Genomic DNA, 24,702 nt, shown 5'->3' on the forward strand with positions numbered 1-24,702 from the left:
ATAATATCAACACAACATTTTTGTGTGTACTGCTTTTAAATACTAAGCACAGTACCTTTTGGGCTAACAAGGTCTACTGAGGGTTGACTTTTTTGATATATATAAAAGCAGAGTTTTTCCCCCATTAACAGCGTTACTTTTACAGTTCACCAGCAGGTTTAAATGCTACAGCAATCTGCCTATACATATAAGCCATGTTTTCTTTGCCAACCTAGTAGAAGGCATAACAAGTTCTACAGTCCACAGCTGGCATTTAACTTTCTATGCCACTGGTGTATTTTCCTGCACTATATAGTATGGCATTACTGGAAAGTTACATGTACCAACTGGGGATTAGCCTATTTTACCATATGTTAGGAGCCAGACAAAAACATATATATATATATATATATACACACACACACATACACACATGTATGTACACACATACGAAGGTAAACTTTTTATTGCAAAAACAAACTAAAAATAATAAGAAATAAATCTTATGTTACCTTTTCTGTAATAATACGATCCACACATTGCTGTCCTGTCAGAGGAAGGTTACACTTCTCCATAATTTTGTGTCCGCCACCCTAATTTGAAACAAATTCAAAAGTAAATCCTTTGAATAAAAAATTAAAGTTTTTTAACTCCATATATACGCATTCTACCTCTCAGGTCTTAAGATATTAAATTACAGAAAAGTAAGCTAGCAAGACCCATCGTAAATGCTTCGAACACATTATATATTTTACTTACGCAAGTTTTCATATGCAGAACAAAATAAAATTTAAGAATACCTGAAGTTTAACTTTGCACCTATAAAAATGTTCACAAACAAAATCTAATACATTTTACAAGTTTAACTGCAGACAAGCGGAATACTTAATACAGCTTAAACGGGGCATAAGGCTCGAGTCCATGAAGCTTTTATTTGCTGAAAAATATGACCTTACCATTCACTGAGCCAAGACAAAAGCAAGTGGGAAACATACACAATATGGCTACAACATCTGGCGGGCTCTTACACAGATAATTAAGCACTGGAAAACGACAAACCAATAAACAGGTTTTACTTAAACCAATTGCTCTCCGTGTTACATTAGAAACCCCTGTCAATGGAATGCGCGGGATGGCATTCACCCTTAACCTTTGCAAATAAATAAGAAACGTTCATTTAATTCAGTGCGCAACTGAAAAACTGGCATCAATGTACAAGGTGACATTTCAGACAAATCCTTAGTTGGAACGGCAGATTACCGTAGGTCAACATAAAAGAAAGAGACAAAGTGGAGGCGGAGCATCTGCATGCCAGGACCAGGAACCCGATGCTTGGCAGCGGCTGCAGATTCTGACCATCAGAGGGTTGTGACAACGGAACCTGGCAAAAAGGCACTCACTACCATATGCCAATAAGATTACTTTCACTCTATTGAAAATAACCATATTGTGTGTGGTATTCCCCCAGATGTGTGCCTTCTTTTGCTTGAACCGATTTGGTGGTCCTAGGACTCTGCACACTTTACCCCTGCTAACCAGTGGCAAAGTACTTGTGTTCTCCCTTTCAAACATGCTAAAATTGGAATACAGTGGATTGTCGCTTTTAATTTACTTGCAAGACTACTATATGTACCAGGAAATGAAAATTAAAAGCTACCAGTGGGCTGCAGCACTTATTGTGCCACCCACTAGAGTAGCACTGTAAACCTATCCCCAAGCCTACCACTACAGCCTGGGTGAGCAGCTTTAAACTACCATTAAGAAGTGTCAGCAAAACCCTTTTGACAGACTTGAACCTTCCCTTTTAATATTCATATGTCAGCCCAAACGTAGGTAGGTTTATTTAAAAGTAGGACATATATACTTAATGGCAGTAAAAAACCTCCAAAGTCACTTTTCAGTGTGGCAAGGCTGGCCACCCATAAACTAACACTGGTTTACACTACTTCACTTAATAAGTGCTCTATTCGATCTTGGAATAGCTAGAAAAATAACTAATTTATGTTAATAATAATTTGGAACCAAATGTAATGGTAAGGTCGGATTTTACATTCCTATTATGAAAAAGGCCTTTTATAAATTTGTTTTGTTTCTGCCCAAAAACTAAAGGACTTTCTGTCAGTGTCAAACTGTCACTTGATGGCTCCCGTCTGGTGTTGATGAGTATTGCTCCCAGACAGTGGACAAAGGGTCATCGGTGTAGGGAGAGAGTTTGACTCTCTGACAGGATGGGCTGGTTGGCTGTGCCCAGCATATCCCTGAACTTCAAAGAAAGCCTACTCTGTCACTGGAAGATGAAGCAAATACCTCGGCCGGCCTCATTTTTGTCGTTCTAGTCAGGAAGGTTCCAAACCCAGTGGGAGAGGGCTGCTCAAAACTGGTTTAGAGGGTTGGCAAAGGACTGCCTCTCACCCACAGACTGGCTCTGGACATAAAACTGCCATCCCCTGAACTCTCTCCAGAACTCTACTTGAACTGAGAAGAACCAGAAGGACTACCCTGTTTTATAAACCTGAAAGAAGACTGGACCTGCTTGACTTGAACCCAGAAGTAGTGGATGTAGCATGGTGGACAACAAATAATGGATTGTGCTGCTGCCCGAGCGATTGCCAGTGGCGGAGATTAATTCAAACATCCCATACATCCCTTTCTTTTTGATGTCCTAAGTGGAGAGTTAGGCCCAGAGGTAGGTCCTGTGCTCACTGTGCCACAGGAACCAAGCTATACATGGCTTATGATCTCTAATAAAGGCCATGGCAGTCCTGGGTTGCATGTGTTACGGTTCAGGGAGAACCTGCCTGTCAGTGTGGGCTGGGCGGTTTTCCACTGGAGCAAGGTCGAGACTGATTTTCACATTGCTGGGTCAAACTGGGGTAGCATGGTGGGTGAAAAACAATGGATTGGGATGCAGACAGAGCGACTTCCAGCTGCTGCGATTTCTTCAACCATTTAATTTGTTTTTGACCAACCACAGGCTGGCACTGGGCATACAAGTAGCATCCCCAGAAATCTCCCCAGAACACCACTGGACCTATGAAGAACCAGAAGGCCTGCTCTGCTGTCTGAAGAACCTGAAGGAAGACTGGACCTGCTTGCTTTGAACCCAGGGCCCCAGACGTGACTCCAATGATCAGTTGACTGACCTCCTGTTTTAGCTACAGGATTATAACAAAGCTTCCAGAGGCCTTTTCCTGCTTTCCCGCTGACTAGACCCAAATGGACCTGACCTGGTACCATCTGCTGGCCTCCGTCCCCTAAATATTGTTCCCAAAGTCCTGTGCCATTGGCTCCCCTCCAACTAACTTAAAGTTTCGCCCCACTAGATGCCGAGCATTGACTCCCTTAATCAACGGCTTCAGACTCAACCCAAGCAGCATCTCAGCAATGTTAACAAATTCACTGCCCATATGCCATGCAGCATCCGGGACTTCAGACAGTCACTCCCCGCACTGTCAGATCCAGCCTGCTTCCTGGCCTGCTGAAGGTTTTAAACCCTCATAAAACTTTCCTCTGGGATGAAACTGGTCCCTGAATCCGACCACTGATCTTTTGCGGCTGGCTTTAACTTTTATTTTACCCGGTCTAGTGCGATCAGATACCAGCAGTTGCCATTTTGTGCTTTTTGGTGCCAATTTTAACTCAAACTTTAAAATTCTCACCTTCCCTCAACTAATACTCAATTTCTTACACTCGCCTACTTGAAGGGAAGATTTCTAGTCAATTTTGTTAAAGATGGATACAACAATTTGGCTTGTTCAAAGGAAATGAAATCATTGGTCTAAAGGTACTTTTGGATGGAGAAGTCTCGGTTTGCTTTTTGGATGATGTTCTAGCTAGGCCAGTGAAATGGTGTTAATTTGAATTCTATGTTCACAATTAGAAGATATACAGTTGTACCTAGAAAAGTTACCAGGATTCTTTATCTTGATGCTGCTGTGCGGTTTTGCCTTAACAAAACATCAGTACTTGACGCAGGAAATATTTGCAGGATTTGCTGGGATATATTTGAAACTTTAACATGTGCAGTGGTTTCCCATTGTGGAAAATCCTATGTTTGAAGGGATGCGCCCTCTGTTTGAAAGTAAGGTGGTGTGCGAGTTAAAATATTGTTGAATCAAATAGCCGTATGTATGTATGCGAGAAGCAGCGATTGGGAGTTTTTGTTAAACTTAAAGACGTTTATATCTCTAATGTCTGTATGAAATGTTAATGTTTATATAATTTAGAAAGAACATTAAAAAACGAATACAAAAATAAAACAAAGCTTGATTGAGAATCTGACAGATGCTGGAAATATGCTAAAAACGTCATATGTCAAGTTCAACCAATTTAGACGGTATAAATATCTATGCATTCTAAATATGGCAGATGGGGCAGCTGCCACTTTTTGGAAGATGTCTGCCCAGCTTTAAACCAGGAACACAATCTTAAGGGCCTCTGGGAGCCAAGACTGTTGAAAGCCTGTATGCCAAGGCCAGTTATCATGCTCAGTGCCACTGCTGCTAGGTATTAGGAAGAGCTTCTCCAACCCTTGAAAGCAAGTTCAGTACACAGATGACTTGACCAGGAGGAAGCATTACCCTTTGCTTGGCTGTGGAATAGGAACAGTCTACAAACTGGGTGTAACTTAGCCAGCCAATTATGGGGAAATACTACACTCATTTGCGAAAATCTGAAGTATAGCAATCAAAAGACTTTATTAAGCTGATCTATGGCTACTATTATACATGCAGAAGAAAAACCTGGGTCACACTTTCCTTACAATAACACAACAGTGGACCTAGTGGATAACTATCAAAGAATTTAAAGTGTACTTTTGAATCGCTTTAAATACGTTTTTTCCGCGACGTTTTAAATGTCTTCTTACTTTTACTAAATGAAACTGGTTTATTTAATATATAAAGCACAGACATTTGTAGCCGCGAAAGCGAATGCATCAGTTGCAATTGCAACATATTTAATGCAGCGACTAAATCTACTGCATTTCCTAAGAATGTCTGATCTTTCCAATTCATGCCCAATGCCTGTCTGGCTCTCCACGTGTAACCTGTAAAGTCTGCCTTTGCTCTTCTGAGCCAGGCCTGCAGGCAGCCAGGCGTCTGTACGCTGGGACACAGACCCTCTTTCAATAGACCTCAGGCAGCACATTCAAGCACATTCAAGCACAGCCAGGACTAGCACGGATCACTGCTCGCCCAGGACTACTGGATCACACCACGGTGTGATAACGCTTTGTGCGGGAGGAGGCCGGAAGGGATGCAGGGTTCTACACCAGGCCACATCAAGCTGCACATGAATACGCCCAGCTTTGCTTTTAACATTTTTAGTGCAGCGCTGCAACCAAGACAACATGTCTCCTTCACATTTCTCACTAGCTCCCAGCCTGTTTTCCTAATATTAACTCCGTTTTTGAGAGCAAATATACGTTTTTTTTGGTAGTTAAGCAATGAATCATGCCAGTGTGTGATTCACATAACGGAATAGCAAACGCAACTTACTGTCATCGTGGTATTTACTTTAAAATAACTGTATTTTATTGCAATGCACTCTACCACAAAATCACAGCCCTCCGCATAGAGCGATTTTCAGTTTAAAAAAACAACAAATGTAGATACATTTTTTTTTAAAGTATTTCCACGTTTAGTTTTTGCCTACACAAGAGAAAGTGGTCTTCATACCGCAACCGGTTTTCATAGGGAGCAGGAGCTCATTGTAGGAGGAAACTCGTAAAATGATGGCACAGAGGGGATCAGACTACACCATTTTGATGTTCAGAGAGCACTTTTGATTTACTTGGAAGGCGTATCTCCGTTTTGGCTCTCTGAGCCATTGTTTGTTTATTTTGGGACAGTCAAAAATGGGCTCAAACCTTTTACCTCTCCTCCGAGTAGGTGAGTAGGCGTTTAATTTACGTGGCCTATACATCATAGGACAGGCTTGTCCTCTAGGGGTGCAAGTCAGGACTGCTAGAACTAGGTCTATCTCGCTTCAAGAGGCCTCCATAGCTCAAATCTGTAAAGCAGCTACTTGGGCTCTATGTTGACTATTGATTCTCACATTCGAATTGTGCAAGAGGTAGAAGTCAATGATGCTTTTGGTTCGAACATTTTATCCAGTATGATGTAATAGCGGTATTCTCTATTATGTTTTATATAATCACAGTTTGGGTCTTTGCAATAACCTTCGACTATCCTGGTATAGATCTGCATATCTGGTTTTGTAATGAGGGGAAGTGAGGGTAAGGACAACAAGGTAATGCTTCAATTACTTACCAGTAATTGCATTACTCTGACTCCTGTTTATCGCTTCCAGTCATTACACCCCTTCCCACCCAGGCCAACCAAAGTTGAGTAAGTCGTCGTTTGTAACTGAACAGTAGATGGGGAAGGTCTTTGTATGTTGGATATGACATGGGAATTAATGTCTGGTGAGGTGGAATGGCCTCATTTTGTAATGATAGGAAGCAAGGCAACAGGAATCAGAGTAATGCAATTACTGGTATGTAATTGGAGCATTTTCTTACCCCCTCTTACCTTACACCCTCCCTGTCCTAGGTAAAACCGCTACTGTTATGCTAATGTTCTATTATTCACAATCATTGTTTCTGTGGTGTAACATTTTATGCCGCAAAAAGAGGATTTTTATTTTTAGAAATCTGTTGTAAAAGCTCCATCCATGGCTTAGAAATTTAATAAGACACATAAGTGGGCAATATATTACTTTTTGAGGACCCTAGACCTATGACAGATGATAAAAATCATGTTTTCTTCAGGAGGTATTCATGTACTACAATTCCTTTTGTGAAACTATGTGGTGACCGTTTTTTGATTAAAGGTTCAATTTGTATTTAGTTGCCAGAAAAACTTATAGTTAAGTTAAGTGCAGAACAAGGTAAAAGGCTATAGAACAAACTGAGTATAGGCAGATACCTGATCAAATGTGGAAATCCAGAATTCATAGGTTAGTTATAGATCCCTTACCTTAGAATCTCCCCCAGGCATCAGACTGGATCCGGAAAGTTTTTCGTCAGCAGTACCCCTGCAAGTCGGAAGGTGGTATCGGTCGACTCCGCGTTAGTCGCCGGCGTCATGGTCGCTGGCATGACGTTGTGGTAGCTACATAGACGCCGCCCTTATGCGCTGACATCAGTTCTGTACACTGCTTTCCATGCCAGAAGCGCAGAGCCATGCAAGACACTGACCACTGGTGCACAAAACTAGGGGCCTGAAAGGATGGCCTTAACCCTAGAAGTCAGTTCTCAGAAAGGGGAGGATGGGTGGGGCAGTAAGGAATCTATAACTAACCTATGTTTCTTACAGATATACCGTTACCGAAGGTAACTAACTTGTTCATCTGAAAGAAACAGTTATAGATTCATTACCTTAGAATAGATACCCCAGCAATACCAACCCCGGAGGTGGGTCTGCGAACTAAGTTCAAACTAGAATGTACTGGAGAACAGAACGGCCAAAGAAGCCATCTCTCCGGACTTGGCTGTCCAGGCAGTAGTGTTTGGTGAACGTGTGCAGCGAGGCCCACGAAGGTGCCTGACAGATGTCATTTAGAGGGACTCCTCATCCCGAAGCCGTGGTAGCTGCCGTCACCCTGGTGGAATGGGCACGCAGTCCCACTGGAGGTTCCTTCTTTGCCAAAGAATAGCAGGCTTTGATGCACAGAACAACCCACCTGTAAATGGTCCGTTTGTGCACGGCCCAACCTTTTTTTAGCGCCCACGTAACCAACAAAGAGCTGGTCATCCACCCGGAATTGTTTTGGGCGATCCAAGTAGAAGGAAAGGGCATGTTTTGGATCCAGCCGGTGGAGACTCTCTTCCTTTTTTGAAGGATGCTGAGGCGGAAAGATGGTGGGCAATGTGATGGTTTGGCCAAAGTGTAAAGAAGTAACCATCTTGGGAAGAAAGGAAGGTCTAGTTCTAAGGACGACCTTGTCCGGATGGACAGATAGAAAGGGAGGCTTGGAAGAAAGCTTGTACCTCACTCACCCTGCATGCAGAGGTGATGGCCACCAGAAAGGCAGTTTTCAAAGTAAGAAGCCTGAGAGGACAGTTACTCAGCGGCTCAAAGGGAGCGCACATAAGATAAGTAAGCACCAAGTTCAAGTCCCACTGGGGCATTACGAAGGGAACAGGAGGAAAGAGAGGAGTAATGCCCTTAAGGAATCTATTTACAACAGGGGACTTGTAAAGAGAATGCTGATCAGGAAGCCCAAGTAAGACATAAATGGCCAAGAGGTAGCCTTTGAGAGTGCCCAGAGCAGAGCCCTGCTCGGCCAAAGAAAGGAAGAACAAGAGAACCTCAGAAAGAGGGGTGGAAAGGGGATCCCCAGCCTTTGCTGTGCACCATGCCACAATTTTGTTCCATCTGCAGGCGTATTCCGTCTTAATGGAGGGACACCTGGCTGCCAAGGTAACATTGCAGACTTTGGGAGGCAGGTCAAACGACGTCAACTGCCACCGCTCAATCTCCACGCAAGAGGTGTGGCGCAGCGGCCTGGAAGAGGTGTGGCGCAGCGGCCAGGAAGAGGTGTGGCACAGTGGCCAGGGCAACTGACTACGGAACCCAGGGGCTCACGGTTCGATCCCCGGCACTGGCGGCAGATCAGCCCAGCACCATGTGACTCTGGGCAATAGCTCGCTTAATCTTCCCGACGGCCCCCAGTGCCTTGACACCTTCGGGTAATTGTTTGAGCTTCACAAATACTGGACTGGAGGTGGAGGCTGGATAGGTTCGGGTGGAGGACCAGCCCCTGCTGCTGCGACAGAAGATCCTCCCGAAGAGGCAGTCTGATCGAAGGATCGATGGCCATGTTGAGCAGCTCGGGATACCAGACACTTCGTACCTAATCCAGAGCCACAAGAATGACTTGGGCCCGGTCATGCTTGATCTTCTTCAGCACTCTGGGCAGAAGTGGTATAGGCGGAACGGCATATAGAAGACCGCAACTGCACTCACGATGAAAAGCATCGCCAAGCGAGTGCCGCCTAGGAAATTCCAATGCGTAGAACTGCTGAAATTCCGCATTCTATTTGGTGGCAAATAGATCTAACCAAGGCTCTTCCCACTGCTGAAAGAGACCTTGCAAGACCTCAGAGTGAAGACACCATTCGTGATCCATCAAGCACCTGCGGCTGAGTTCGTCCGCTCTGGCGTTCAGAGAACCTGCCAGGTGTTGAACCACCAGGGATATGCCCGGATGTTCCAGCCATGTGCAGAGGCGGAGGGCCTCCTGACATAGGGTCCATGACCCCACCCTGCCTGGTTTGTTGCAGTACCACATGGCTGTGGGGTTGTCCGTGAACACCTGCACTACTCTTCCCCGGACAGAGGGAAGGAATGCCTTGAGTGCAAGACAATTCGCCCAAAGCTACAGAAGGTTGATGTGGAACTCGGACTCCGCCGGAAACCAGAGGCCTCTGATCTCCGCCTCCCCCATGTGACGGCCCCATCCCAGGAGTGATGCATCGGTCACCACAGTGAACTCTGGTTGAGGATGGTAGAGGGATCTGCCTTTGACCCAATCCTGGTTCGTAAGCCACCACTGCAATTGATCTGGATGCAATCTGACAGATTCCCTTGATGTTGGGCCCACTGGAACTTCAGGTCCCACTGCAGAGCCCGCATATGCCATCTGGCATGATTCACCAGAAGGATGCAGGAAGCCATCAGACCCAGCAGCCTGAGGGTCATCCTGACCGAAACCCGGGATAGAGGCTAAAAGATCAGGTAGTCTCGAAGGGGAGGGAGTAGACCCGTTCGGATTATTTGCAAAACCCACCTGTCTGACATGATGGTGCACCAGTGGGGAAGGTGATGGGGGATCCTGTCGCCCACTGGCATTCGGTGGTCCTGAAAGGTCGGACTAGGAGGGTTTGGAGGCTGCTGGTGGACTGGCCCGCCCACTGGCCCCCAGAACCACGGCGGTGGTTCCCACGTCACCAGCTGCGCTAGGGCTGAACAGCTTGCGCCAGCCTGTGGCTCTGGGCGGGATGTAGCAGGGCACCCCTTCCGTAGCCACTAAACTAGTAACTAAGTTTTTGAATTAGATATTGGCACCTGTCACCATTCACTTTCCGTTGTGTTGAAATACAAAAAGGCATAAATAAAGGTTAAAAAAAAAAAGACTTGTATCGCATTGTGCTCTCCATCGGTTTCTAACCCATTGGTTCTTTCTTCTCTGTAATCAAACGATACAGCTTTTTACAAGCCAACAGTTCTGCATTTAATTGGCTAACACATGGAAATTGCATTTGTGCATACCTGTAAAAGGTTTTAGCTTATTAGAACCAAACCTATTTGCTTTGAAAAAGCATTTGATTTGAAAACAGATGAGAAACAAAAATGGGCATGAGACTGAGGGAGAAAACAATGAGAAAATGTATACAGAGAAAAAAAGGCAGGAAATGTCAATCTTTATGACATAACTGTTTTAAAAATTTACTTTTGTTAAACTACTTTATGTTTCAGCCACAAATTGTCCTTTTGTACTACAGATTGCACATTTATTCTACACATCTACCATCATAATATTTCATATAAAGGAGCAACAACCCATCGATGTAAGCTGCTTCGGCTGACTTCATTGTGTGGCATCTGTTAGAAAAACAAAATACTCGCTTGCTGCATCCAAAGGATTTTACATGTCACCTCGGTCCTGGTTCTCCTATAATGTACAGCAAAGTATTCTCCATCCCACATAGTACCTGCCAAAGGGTATTTTGATCTTACTTAGCAACAACAAGTAACACATCATACTGATTTAGCAATGAAGCCTCCACCTGCTTCTCTACTGGTAAAAACATTGTATTCATTCCCGAATCAACACTACCATTGTTTCAAAATCTTTGACAAAACAGCTTATATACCGTGTGAAACACAACATGCTTGTTGAACTGAATATTTGATGACATGATTCAACAATGTACATAGGTATTTCTACATGCCACTACTTCCTCAACAGAAAACATCTGTGGAGAAGTGCAAACCTAGCATTAAGCTATAGTGGACGGATGTAAACAGGTAGAGGAACCAGGTTGACAACACCAGAGATCGCCAATAATTCAGTGATAGTGGCGGCATGATTAGACATCGATTACAAGACGGCTTAGGCAAGCAAGTTGGGACTTCAAAGGTGAGGAAAAAGTATTTCTTAATGTCCTGTGAATTATGCATGCTTTAATTAAGAAATTATTTTTGTTAGTATCGATGACGAAGATGCTCCTCAAAAAACTGCCCAATGAGCTTATTAGGTTTCGCCTGCACAACGTTTCTCTGTACTTGTGAAAGCTATAGTATTGAATATAAATCTTAATAGGGGCTTACATCTCACCCTCGCTTTTCATTGGTTCATATGCTTACCACCTACTTTTCCTCTTTTTCTAGTGGCTGTCGCATGCGGTTTCCTGTTCATCTATATGATGCTCTCATCGGTCTCCAGTGGCCAAAGTACTGTTTTCATCTGCTTTGTGGGCCTTTTTTATTTTTTTTAAGCTTTTGCCTGAACAGGGCTTTCGCTGTGCTTGTTTTTCTACTGCTAGCATTTCAGTTTTCATTCACCGTCCGATCAGGTGTCTCATTTGTTTCTGTTCTTTCTGTTGTACTCCGCGCTGAAACTTACGTTTCTTCAATGAGGCTTGGAATGCATCGTTCTCCAAGCCTCGTTTTCAGCCCAGAGCCACCAGGGTTTGCATTTTTCTTTGTCCAACATTTAAAAAAAAAAAATAACCTCATCCTATCCGCACGCATTTCTACTGTGCTTGCGAGCTACATTTATATATATTTATTTGGATCCGACGCCTTTTAATTAATTTTCTAATTTCAACAGTTTGCATCTCTCGTGACTCCTCTTTTACGGCACCTTGTTTCTGTCCCTCATCCAGTGAGATCTACAACATAGTCTCTAGTAATCCTCCCCTCTGTCTGCTCATCTATATTGCTAGCAGCATTCCACCACCCTCCCTCTGGGGTTTGTTTAGGTGTCCGACTCTCTCCACAGTTACCAGTTTCCCTAGTATTTTTTGGCCCCGTAATGTGTTCCCCGCTCCCCAACGAGCGGTCTCAGCACCTGGCTGCCTCTCAAACCCCTTTTTCCTCTATCTCATCATGTTCACTGGCTTATCCCCACAAACTATCCTGTATCCATTTCTGGCTGTCTCCAACCGCCCCACCTCCCCCTCCTGCACACTGCCTCATTTCTACCCACAGTTGGGAAATTATTCATGGCTAGGACGCTTGGCTGAAATATTCCCACCTGACACAGCATGTTCTTCAACCTGGCACCGCCCAATCTACCGAAACACACACAATCCCTTTCACTCTCCTCTCACACCAGCCTCCTCCCACTTCGGCGATATTTAAAAAGAATAAGAAGCTTCACCTCTGATGCCTGTTTTCTCCTGTAAAACTAAAATATGCTTGCTATGCATGACTGGCTGTTACCCAGTGACACATGGTGCACTCTTATTCCATAAGCTAGGGGGGCAACACCATGGAGTGCTCCTTCTTGACATGAGCAATTCAGTGATAGGTGTAGCTTTAAGAGAAGTAATCAGTTCTGGGCACACAATGGAGTACATAGCAAAGGCAAGAGGGTGAGTGTGTACCTCCCACGCTGTCCTTGTTTTTTTTTTTACACTGGTTCTAGTAGGTGCCAGGGCAGCATCAGTCATTGCACTGCTGCGGTGCTCCCCGCACGCACCGGGGTGTCTGTGGTTGCACGCCTAGTGCCATTCTCTAACAGACCTTAGAACTGCGCTCACAGGTATTCAGACCATGTCTATAATAGAAGAAGGGTTCAACGACAAACTATTCACTCCTTTGCACTGGGTCACACCTCCTTGAAAACAAAGGAATGCACCTTGGCAAGCTATTCACTCCTTTGCACTGGGTCACACCTCCTTGAAAACAAAGGAATGCGCCTTGACATCGTTCCTGCACCACATATGAGCCAGCATGATCTTTATCACAGGAGCAAGGCGGCGCGCCATGTCCTTTGTGCCCCCGGGGTACTTTAATATAGCTCTGGGTGAAAACGTGCACCAAGTGTCTCCCCTTATCGTTGACACTCACAAATTACTTCTGCAGAATAAGCAGCATTTTTGTGTAGAAATCTGCTCAGATTTGTGACTGCGACAGATGTGGTGAAGTGCCTGGTAGCTCTAGGACTAGCAAGTTTGTAATATTAAGCCTGACATTGTAATTATTCAGAGATTAAATTTCAAACATGAATCACTGATTCAGGCTCTGGTGGTTACAGGACCCCCAGCATCATGCAGATTGTAATCGGACCAGAACTACGCACCTTTTAATAAATCGAATCTCTGCTTTGCCTTTTTACGGCACTCTATTTATTGTAAGTACTCATCCGGAAACACTTCTCCACTTGTGCTCGTCTCCAACCAGCCGTTCTCAGGTTTACACTGCTCCAGGGGAAGCTTTGCACAAACAGTACTCTAGAATAGCTGGTCTTCATTACTATGTCTTATCGATCACCTATAAACCACCCAACATCAGTAAAACTGCAGAGGACAGAGCCGGGGCGCTCTCCTAAACTCTCCCTTCTAGTCCTTTAATAACTATCAAAACTGTGAATGAAAACGGGATTTACAACAAACTCCTTCCACACTTTTATCTACTGTCAAGGAGTAAATGTAGCTCAAGTCTAGCAAACAACTTGCAAAATACATATAGAGCGCATGATCTGTGTATCCAACGCCTACTGGGCGTTGGTCAGATAAGATGACTAGTTGGCTCTTACAGATAATATGCCTGCTGCATAGAAAGGTATTCCACTTTCTCACTGCACTCTATGCCACTGCACTCTACACCACTGCACTCTACTCTACTGCACTCTACTCTACACCACTGCACTCTGAAGCAAGCTACTCTATGCCACTGTACTCTACACCACTCGACTCTATGCAACTTCACTCTAAGCCACTCTATTCTTAACGACTGCACTCTACGCCAATGCTCTCTATACAATTGCACTGTTACTGCACTCTACTCCATTGCACCCTACTCTTCATCGCTATACACCACTGCTCTCTGACACACTACTATGCAACACAGAAATCTCTGCCACAGTTACATTTTTGCTTCATCTGCAAGCTCCCCCTACCAGCAGGTCCTGCAGCACAGTAGAAGTTGTGGTAGACAACAAGGCTAAGCTCCGAACTCTGTGCAAAATGTATTTACCATAATAGTCATTAAAAGAATGCATAATGTTGTCCAGTTATGCTCGTAGAGCATAAACTCACCCTTTGTGAGGTTACACACCAAATCATACTTTTACAGAGTTTCTTTAACTTATATTGCATAACTTCTCACCTATGTGATTAAAAAAGTATTATTAATCACATAGGCAAAACCTACTGCATTTGCCAGTGCTTGTTTTTAAATTACAACAGGGAAGGAGGCAATCTGTTTTACAGGGGATTGTGACTGCACTGTCTGTGGTCACAGACAGATAATACACACTTCATTGCTTTCTTTCTCTCGGAATTTTGAAGTTCCAGTCAGGAAAATGGTAAGAATTTGTGCCTGGGACACATGCAGGAGATCACCTAATTATTTTCAGGCAAGCCGGCAAGATAAGCATTGCTGCCTTGCTGGTGACTCAGCATGACTTGAAGTTAAGGGAGTGCAGGTAGAACCAGTGCAGGTTGATTAGAATTGGGGTAATGTGGATGAATTTAAACATACCTATGAGGCAGTGTTAGAAATGGGATTTCTGGTTGGCTAAGGCGTGCGCCAAAGCCAGGCAGAAACCACTACTCTAAGTCAGGGCTGGGGAGTTACACGCCAAAGATAACCCCTGCTCACCCCCTTGGTAGCTTGGCACGAGCAGTCAGGCTTATCCCGGAGGCAATGTGTAAAGCGTTTGCACGCGCACCAAGCAACAACACCCAAGGCGCACCACAAAAGAAACTCCACACAAGGTTATATATAAAAATAGCCTTTGTATTATACCAAAACACATTAGATAATATTCACACAATTTACACTGTGCCAACTGGCACTGGGCAGACTTTTACAAGGGACTATTTACACGGGACAGGGCCACATGGACCACTGTCAGAATCAGCACAAATCGCCAATTGTACATGTAGAACATATACTAACTGTAACACAAATTAGCACTGTAGAGCACAACCAGTAACTACTGGCGCAATAATGACCTCAGCGTCATCACACTAGCATCAGGTATAAAACCTATCCTGCATCCATCACAGGGGCATAAACACATTATGCAATTTCTCATTAGTCTAACGCATTAGACCTAACCACCTAAGTATAACTACACTAGGGGCGTACATCACACAGGGAGACATAGTCTCACTAGCAAGAACAACCTCATAATCAGAAAAGACCACATTTAGAGGTATAACACAGGGTGCGCAAAACATGCTATACACAGTACATTTCCTAACACCCAATCACGTTAGCACATAAATCACAATAACACCTAAATTCAATTAGGGTCCAGGTTGCGCCAAAACCTAAACGTAGCAGCTGCCCACTACTTGCTGGGCAGCTGGGGGGACAAGAACAGGGCCTAAACGCTGCAGCTGGCACTAAGTGCTGCGCAGCTGGGGAAGGCCAACGATGAGGCATGGGCTCTCCATGGCCCTGGGAATAATGACAAAACGTTGGAGCCACCTAGGCTCTAAAAACAACATGTCCCCATGGAGCGCACGGGCTCCTGAAATCAATATGCGCAAGTACAGAAAAAGAGCTTGCCCCAAAGCACAATGAAGCGCACTGGCGCTCAGAAACAGATCATGGCCACTGTGGGAGCCACTCGGGGCTCTTGAAGCAAATGTGCCCCCCAAAGCGTAGGAGCCACACGGGGCTCTTAAACTAAACATGCCCCCATAGTGTTGGAGCCACACGGGGCTCTTAGAATACTGATGCCCAACGTTGGAGCGGCCCACTGCACACACGGGGCCGCTCTGACTCAGTGCCTCGCACCGAATACCAAAACCTGCTCCCTCGGTGGAGCGTGAGGGATGTGCAGCCCTGTCCCCAGCCCTTACTCACCGGGCTCCGGCGCAGGGGACTCCTCTCCTGGGGGTGGCAGCGGGCGGCAGCACTTCTCAAGTGGCGCGGGGCTTCCCTCACTCCTGCCATCTTCACCCGGGCCCCCTCCTGGGACCAGGGACTTTATCTCTCGGCTCTGGGAGGTGGGGTGGGCTCCCGTCCTCCCTCGGGACATACGCTTCGGGGCTCCCATGGGCTGACAGGAGCCCCGCACCGACGCGTACAGCTTCCGGTCCTGCCGCGGCCCCGCCCTCGTCACAGGCGAACTTGCCTGGCTTCCGGGGTGGCCACGGAGGGACCTGGAGCGGCAATCTCAGCGGCAGGCAAAGTCGCTGGGTGGGCACCCGCGCACTATAATAAAAAAAATAAGCGGCCTTGCGGGGTGGGCACCCGCGATCTAAATACAAAAACAATCGGGGGGCACCCGGCGATCAATCCCAAGAAACGCACGGCCATAATGCAGGGTGGGCACCTGCACTCAGAATATCTCAAAATAGGCGGCCATGCGGGGTGGGCTCCCGCCTCTCTCCCCTCCAGCAGGGGGGAAGTTTGCAGCGCCGCGCTGCGGAGCCCTTGTGCTCCTTTTCTTGGGCAAATAAGGATAAAGCGCTTCCAGGGCGCCAGGCCAGCAGCCAGGTCTTTGATAGATCCAGGAAACAGAAACCAAAGGTCCCACAAAGTCCATCAGGCATCCAGGGGCTGGGCAGGGCCCAGGGAGGCAAGCCTTCCCCTGGGCCCCAGCAGCAGCACGCCCCTGGTTGTTTCAAGTTAAGCACAAGAACATTTTTCTGGGGTCACAGCCCCTTCTTTTATACTACATTTCCCTTTATCTCAAGGTGCAGGGAAGGGGCGAACCAGATACAACTGGTTCTTGAGCACTTTGTTTTGCTCAGCCCCTCTCCCTATTCACAGCACAGGTCAGGGTCATCAGTCGCACCACAGGGGGCGGAGCCAGCATTGTGTGGGGAAAGCCCAGCCCTATTCAGGTCCCAGGTGTACTCCTCCCACTCATCAACATGCAGCTCTCTCCACCCACCACTGGGGCAGACCCATCCTGACTCCTGGAGCCAGGCTCACCAGCCAATCACACGCCAGACAGTCACTGCACATTTATGCCAGCGTCTAGAAGTGGCACTTCTATACTAGTCACAGTAACGCCGCACACATCATCGCGCAGCATTTAATCTCACGAGTTCGCACATACCAAACTCGGCCCTGCACTCCCCACGCATCAGGAACTAACATGGTCACTCAGATCCCCCATGCATTCCTATGGGAGGGCAGGTCAGTCTCATTCAACCATACACAGAGCGCACGCGCTTTCCACTGGGACACAGTGTGAAAGCGCCTAGAGGCCTAAAACCACTAGCACAACACAGGAAAAAGGCTAGGATAATGCAAAAAGTTCTAGGGGTGAACTTGCCAGAAGGGCCAAGTCCAACAGGCAGGAACAGCATGGCGTATGATCTTAATAAAGGGGGGTGGGTCTCATGCAGTTTTGCTTCATGGAATTCTACGTAGTTACCTAAAAACTCAGCGACATTCCACTTAGTTCTACAAGTGGCAGAGTTCCGGTCTGTTGTGCTGATTGTTAGCCCAGGCAGCTTATCCTGCGCTGTAAAACCAGCATGAACTGCATCACACACTGTACCAGATGGCACTGCTTTCTGCTGCTCGGGTATATTTAACACAATGTGAGCAGCAACGTTCTTAAAGCAACCGTTAGCGACATGACGCAAACACCCACAGTCAGAAATCTGCTGGGAAGTGGTCTAGAGCTCACTTTTTCACACTCACTAACTTAACATTAACTAGCCACATGTGAGAAAAACTCAGTAGAGTTTTCGCCAAACTCTGTGCTCCAATAGGAGCGCAGAGTGGGAAAAGCTCTGCGAACACCACCTGCAGAGCAGAGTTTACTTCCCACCCCTACTCTTAATGATAGACAGCAAAGAGTTTAGGAATGTCAGAGAAAACATTACTAATGTCTAGTGTGATAAAAGCATGGCTTGGACAATTACATGAGTGGCAAGTTGTATGCTAGGGAGGAGGATTTAAAGCCTACTCAGCAGGCTGGGATAGTGTCTACTTGGCTATCTGTCTTTGCAGTGTGTGATTTGCTGGAGAGGTGACTGTAAACGAAGAAACAGTTTAACACCTGCTGTCAGCTGAAGGGTGAAACCTTTAAGGTCTTTGCATGAAAGTGATGTGTGAAGGATCAGAAGTGCTTATGAAGAGGTCACATACAGTTTATATGGGATTTAGCTTCAACTACTGCAGTTTATGTGGGGTTTAGCTCTAACTATCTGATTGGCTTCCAGGACTGAATCAGCGTTCAACATAGCTTGAAGGAGCTCATGATATCTTCATGTTCAGTTGGATGTCACTTATGTTTAGTAGATTGCTTAGCTGACAAGGAGAAACCACAAGAATTTCTGTATATAGAATGGATGGCACTTGAAGTAAAGAATACAAGCAGCCAAGGGAATTTGCAGGTGTGTCTCTGGACACATTTTTACTATCAACATGATTGTAGAAAACTACTGGGGGATTTTATTCTGTAGGTTCATTGGGTATTGATATTGTTGAAGGCTGCTGGGAGATTTAAAAACCCCATGAGGCATGGCTTTCCATTGTTGGTGATGAGTTAGACATAGTCCATGGCTTGATATGACTTACTATCTTGTGTGCCCGCGCCTTCAACTTTTTCCACAGTTGTTTTCAAAGCCCAGCATCTGTGAAACTTGTGCTTTGTGCTACACAGATAAGCCTGCTTTTTGTTCATTTTGCTTCTTTCCTCGGACTCTAAGAGCATGGTCCTTAAACCCGATATATATATATGAAATCCACAGGAATGGCTTTATCGAGGTTGAAGGACTGTCATCTTTGTAGTTGATGAACACACTAAATCATCTTACAAGTGGGCAAAATAGCACATTATTTGCCTGTTTTTTTTTATGGTTGCACTTATCATGGCCAAAATGAAAATAACGAATGAACTGATTATGGTTGCGATATGTATTCCACAACAGTAAATTAATCATTTTAAGTCAGAAAACACTTACTTTGGCAGAGTGTTCCATTGTAACCACCACTTTAGTCCCTGCGCTGGAAACCAAGTCCATGGCACCACCCATTCCTTTCACCATCTTTCCCTGCAAGAAACAACCATTGAGATGAAAAAGCGACAATACATATTACATTTTTAAAATCCTACTTTAGAGGAAATACAAGGATAACGTCCAAAACTACTATGTGCTTTCAGGGAATAGACTTTGGGATTAGTGATAATCTTCTCCACTGAGAGACCCAAAGAGCTTTGCAGATCGTCAGATTTAAAGGGAAAAGTAGGTACCTCAATGTTACAGCTACATTGGCAGAAATTGTAGACCCCCTAATTATTTACATTTGGGGATCAACAGGTTCCTCAGTTAAACAAACACGCCTGGCCGAAAAAAAGGGTTGTGGAAAGCATCACTTGGAGATTTAGAAATCAGTGTTTTATAGTTCTAGAAAATAACCTGAACTAGTCTCATTTAGGATTTTGGGAAAAAGTGGAACTACTTGAAGCTTTGCGGTCACAGTTCATTGCTCAATGTTTTTTTTTGATAATAGTGTATAACTCCATGTTGCCTCTTACAGGCCAAAAAAGAAATTTCAATTACGTTGGTGCAATGAATGTAATTTCAGGAACATCCCATTATGCTGGTTATGTAAAATTACCCAAATTATGCCACGTCGCATAATTACACCAAATTAGAGTACTTGAACAATCTGAATTTCCAGAACGCGAGCGGCACTCTAGTGTTTGGTGTTATTTTTTCAATACAAAATCAAATAGGGATGAGAGGTGCATTCTGTGCTAAAACTGGACCTCTGCAACGCCCTCTACACATGAATTGCCACGCACCTCCTACAGAGACTTCAGACTATACAGAAAGCCACAGCAAGATTCATCGTCGGCCTTCCCCGATGAACCCACATCAAACCCCATCTCAGGCAACTCCATTGACACCCCGTACAGAAAAGATGCCAATTCAGGCTGCTGACCCACGCACACAAGGCTCTACACAACCAAGGACCCGCCTACATTAACCAACGCCTGAACTTCCATCAGAGTCAAGAAGACTACGCTCCACCTCCCTTTTATTTGCCCATACTCCCTGCATCTACTGAAGCAGAAGTAGAGGATGCTCCTGCTCCCACATTGCAGCAAATACCTGGGACAGCCTCCCCACGCATCTCCAGACCTTCCCCTCGCTTTCATAATTCCTAATGGCCCTCAAGAACTGGCTGTTCGAATAAGCCTGCAAGAGCCTGAATACCCTATATGGTGATTAGCAACACTTTATAAATTCTGGTTGATTGATTGATAAAATATAGTACTAAATGCCTGATTTGGATTTCATTCAATCTGGCATAACTTTCCCAAAATTCTGTAAAATTACTTGAAGCAAGTTATACCAGTTTTGCATACACCAGACTAAAGGCACGAAATCAGAATATCGGACAGAAAGTTCATGGGTTGCACCTCTTAATAGTGTGGTTTAATAAAAAAATGAGTAAGAGATAAAGCATGCACAGTTTACATTAGTCAGGTGCTAAAAGTTATTTTACAAGTACCTTGTGGAATTCTTCGATGGCTACCGAACCATCAACCCTCATCAAGAGCTGCAGGAAGGGTTTATAAAGTCACCCCTGATGCAAGCCTTTATTCTAACAAGGGTTAATACAATGCTTTAGCATGTCCACTCGAGAGGCTGAGGAGGGACAAGAGCCAGACCTACAGAGATGCTCCTATTAACGTCCACGTAGGCACAATGCAGCTGTTGTATAGTAAGATTAAAAAACTTTAAAGTGTCTTGTCATAGTGATGGGTGACAAATCTCTACATTGGCCCCATGTCCTCTTAGTAATGATGGAGATTTGTTTACAAGGAATGATGGCGGCTACTACAATGTATAGGAATGTCTTAAGGCTGTTCCTGAATGAGCGGTGGCATGTAGGAATCAGTCTTTTACAAAACAGACAGCATTTGTTTGTTCACTTCCTCATTAACCTCTTATAATGTACATACTTTTCTTCAAAATATCAATTAGCGCATGTTTCTTAACTAAGATTTTTGATTCTTGGTTCATCTGCGAGATAATAAATTTAAAAAAATCAGAACCATAACATTTGATATTGGTACCTCCTGTGCATGTATTTCGATTAACACACAAATTTATATTCTGCAACTCATGCTTTACTGGTTCTTTAGCAAATTCAATAAAAATATACGCTTCGAAAAAACTGGAAATGAAAGAAAGTTCAATCTTATGTAAAAATCACTAGTAAAACTAGAAAAACAATAATGATCAAGCAAAGTGACAAAAGACTTCATCAGAAGAATTCTCTACAGAAGAAAACTGAAAGCTGGCTTCACATTGCTCACGTTGTTAATACAGACCTCTTGGTTTGCGTGCAACAGGCATAGAAATACTGTTTTGGCAAAGATTGGTCACAATGTAATGCAACATACTGCTTTTCCGCCAGGCTTTGATCTCTTTCTGCAGCCTGTGGTATTAGACACAGTATTGCAAAAAATATTAATGCGGTTACATGCAGTCCTTTGTATTAGTGCTGGATGTGCTTCCAGTCGCATGTATATATGGGGCATTACTGTTTATTAGGACACATGGGTTGCCCTCATATTTTGAAATATGTAGTTTGTAGATTACCACCATTCAGAGGGAGGAACATTGCCAACAATTTCTTAAGTGCCTATATCATTGCATGGCTACACACTTATAAGGTCCAAAAGGCTAGACCTATTGGGTATGCCAATGCTTGTTCTATCATGGCAGGTGTACGATAGCAAACTATGTCAGCCTCTCCCAGATCTAAAACAATTGGCTGAGCTCTGTTTGATGAACAGTTCAATGTATGCGGACTAAGAACGAGACGGCAGTAGCATTAAAAGCAGAGAGAATCCAAAGGTTCCACCTAAGGGATAGTACTAATTAAAAATAATAAATAGAACGTTAATGACATCTTGGAGTTCAAAAGGGGAGATGGATGTGGAGCGATTCCTGCAGATTGGACTGAGTAGTCAAAATAGACATAGTCAAGGGGGTGGCAGAAGGTCCACATAAGGACTTTCTGGCAACCCCTGTAACCAGAAGGCACTGGTGCTCTGGAACTATATTAGCACTGGATATGGAGTTAAACAAACAGCAGCAGCCAGATACCAACAGCACACAATTTTCATAGGTTTGGTTCATATAGTCAGTATGGTTATTGAATGTCCCTAGGTAACAACAATAGAAATGGCTAAATTGCAAACCGCTTTAGTGTCAATACCACAGACTTTTCTTAGCATCCGCATTAGCCATGGGCTGGTTTTGCCAAGCGTAGATTTCTTGAGGACCACATAAGGGATAAAGGGTGTAAGAGGTGGTTGAAGAGAACTTACAACCATGTCCTAAGTGCAGGGGTACAGATATACAGATGGGTAGTCTGCTTCTCACTCCAGGCGACTAATTAGGATCTCATGAGTGTGGGGAGATAATAACAGTTTTAGTATAGAACTGCAATTACAACGGATACCAGGAAAACAGATGCCATAAAGAGACAATATATTCTGAGTTTGCCAGGCTAAATGTGACTCTCACCATTGCTACTGGGGCTGTGCATTACCAGCTGAACACTATCCAACCATGATGGTAGGTGGTACTACTGCCACTGAAGCGCAATTTTGAGGAATGATGAGGTGAAGGCAAAGTACAGCAGAAATTGTATAAATAAAACAACAAGACAGCTGACATACTGTGCTTCAGGTAAGGTTTTAGGCTTCCTAATTAGTTACATGCTTGTATCTGTACATATTCATCATAAATAGAAGAAACAGCAGCATGCTAGTCATAATACTACCAGGACTAATACCATTTTCCTCAAGAACTAACCCTGAGAGCAAATCCAGTAGAGATATTTCCAGCAGCCACAGAAATAGTCCAAACTAATACTATCAATCTTAAGCGAATAAGATGCAGCTCGGAAAACATAGAGACAATAGCTGCAACTGCAAAACAACTCTATGCACAAATGGACAAAAAGGGTGGCAACCCCCTAGAATGCTGGACTAATTTCACCAAAACTCTCAGTGAGACATTTCCGAGCAAATCAAATAAGGAGGCATAATCAGCCTCGTATAATTCCAACAAAATAGTGAAATGCCCGGAGATTAAGAGATTGACCCGAATTACTAATCATACATTGAAATTGGTACGTAAATATCCTTTTAATTGGCAATTGCATAATACTTTGCGACAAACAAGGAAAATATTAAAACAAAAAAGATGGAGAGCCAAACAAGAGAAAAACCATAAAGCCTGGTCATTGTTGTATTATGAGAAAGCAAAAAAACAGTGCTAAATTTTGGAAAAAGGTGTCAATGTTATTGAGACCAGGACATCATGGGATAAGCTCTAATGTCACCGAAGCAAAATGGTATACTTATTTACATAACCATTTTAATGACTCGGAACCGATTGTGGACACCCGGATAATAGATGCACCAACAACAGTCTCTGCCCTCAACTCAGTCCCGGAGAGTAGTAAAATAGCGACAAGCGAGGCAAGACAAAAAATATCTTTCTTGCCATCAATGAACAAAGACCAGTTGATTGAATCAAACCTAATGAGTTTATCAGAAGATAACCCAGACAGAGAAATACAACTCATCAGGAAACTAATTGCAAAAGGCAGGAGAGTAGGTGCACCGGGGCCCAATGGAATTCCCCCGATGCTATTTAAGCAAGATCCCATTTACTGGAGTAAAATCCTGGAGCCAGTCTACAGATATGCCCTAACACATATGCAACTACCAGACTCATGGAGAGGCTCAATTGTAAGCCCGATATACAAACAAGGTGGACGTGACAATCCAAACAATTATCGGTTAATTGCTCTAATAGATATAGAGGCCAAATATTATGCAGGGATCCTACTGGAAGAACTTACAAGATGGACAGCCGAAACTAACATCATTCCCATAACACAGACCGGTTTCCAAAAAGGCCAAGGAACAACAACGAACATCCTGGCCCTGTCCTTACTTATGGATGCTGCAAGAGAAAAAAAACATGCACTATACCTCTGTTTTATAGATTACGCAGCAGCATTTGATCATGTGGACCGAGATATGCTTTGGTATAAACTGGCAAAATGGGGGATATCTTCTTTACTGCTGAACCAGCTCATACACCTATATACAGACACATGGATTAGGATAAAACTGGGAGAAGGTTCGCGATTATCGAGAAAAATTCCAACTAACAAGGGCCTCAAACAAGGCTGCGTCCTCTCACCAATATTATTTAACCTTTTCATGGCTGATCTGCCAGAAGAACTGGATAAATGTTCATCTCATAGTCCATCATTAGGAGGTAAAACCTTGACAAACCTGCTTTATGCCGATGACCTAGTTTTAATTAGCCGCACCCCTATTGGCTTACAACGCCTTTTCGACACAACTAATAGATTTTCAAAAAGAAATATCTTAAATATAAATAACTCAAAAACCAAAATTATGGTAGTGAATTACCATAAAAAATCTTCACCAAAATGGTACCTGGATGGGCATAGAATACTACAAGCCACCACTTACAAATATCTGGGGATCCTC

The 24,702-nt window shown here is 44.2% G+C and overlaps 1 protein-coding gene across 2 annotated transcripts in view; it reads right to left on the reverse strand.

Annotated features, from left to right (window-relative positions):
* Positions 1 to 24,702, reverse strand: part of OXCT1 (3-oxoacid CoA-transferase 1) — a 458,536-nt gene that overhangs the window by 47,721 nt on the left and 386,113 nt on the right. For both annotated transcript variants that reach the window (XM_085631175.1, XM_085631176.1), the window contains exons 14-15: positions 19,103 to 19,192; positions 492 to 572 (exon numbers count right to left, since the gene is read on the reverse strand). In XM_085631175.1, coding sequence (XP_085487301.1) covers positions 492 to 572; positions 19,103 to 19,192 — 171 coding nt within the window. The remainder of the gene's footprint in view (positions 1 to 491; positions 573 to 19,102; positions 19,193 to 24,702) is intronic.

The sequence above is a fragment of the Triturus cristatus genome, chromosome 2_1, assembly GCF_964204655.1.
Source record: "Triturus cristatus chromosome 2_1, aTriCri1.1, whole genome shotgun sequence".
Lineage (NCBI taxonomy): Eukaryota > Metazoa > Chordata > Amphibia > Caudata > Salamandridae > Triturus > Triturus cristatus.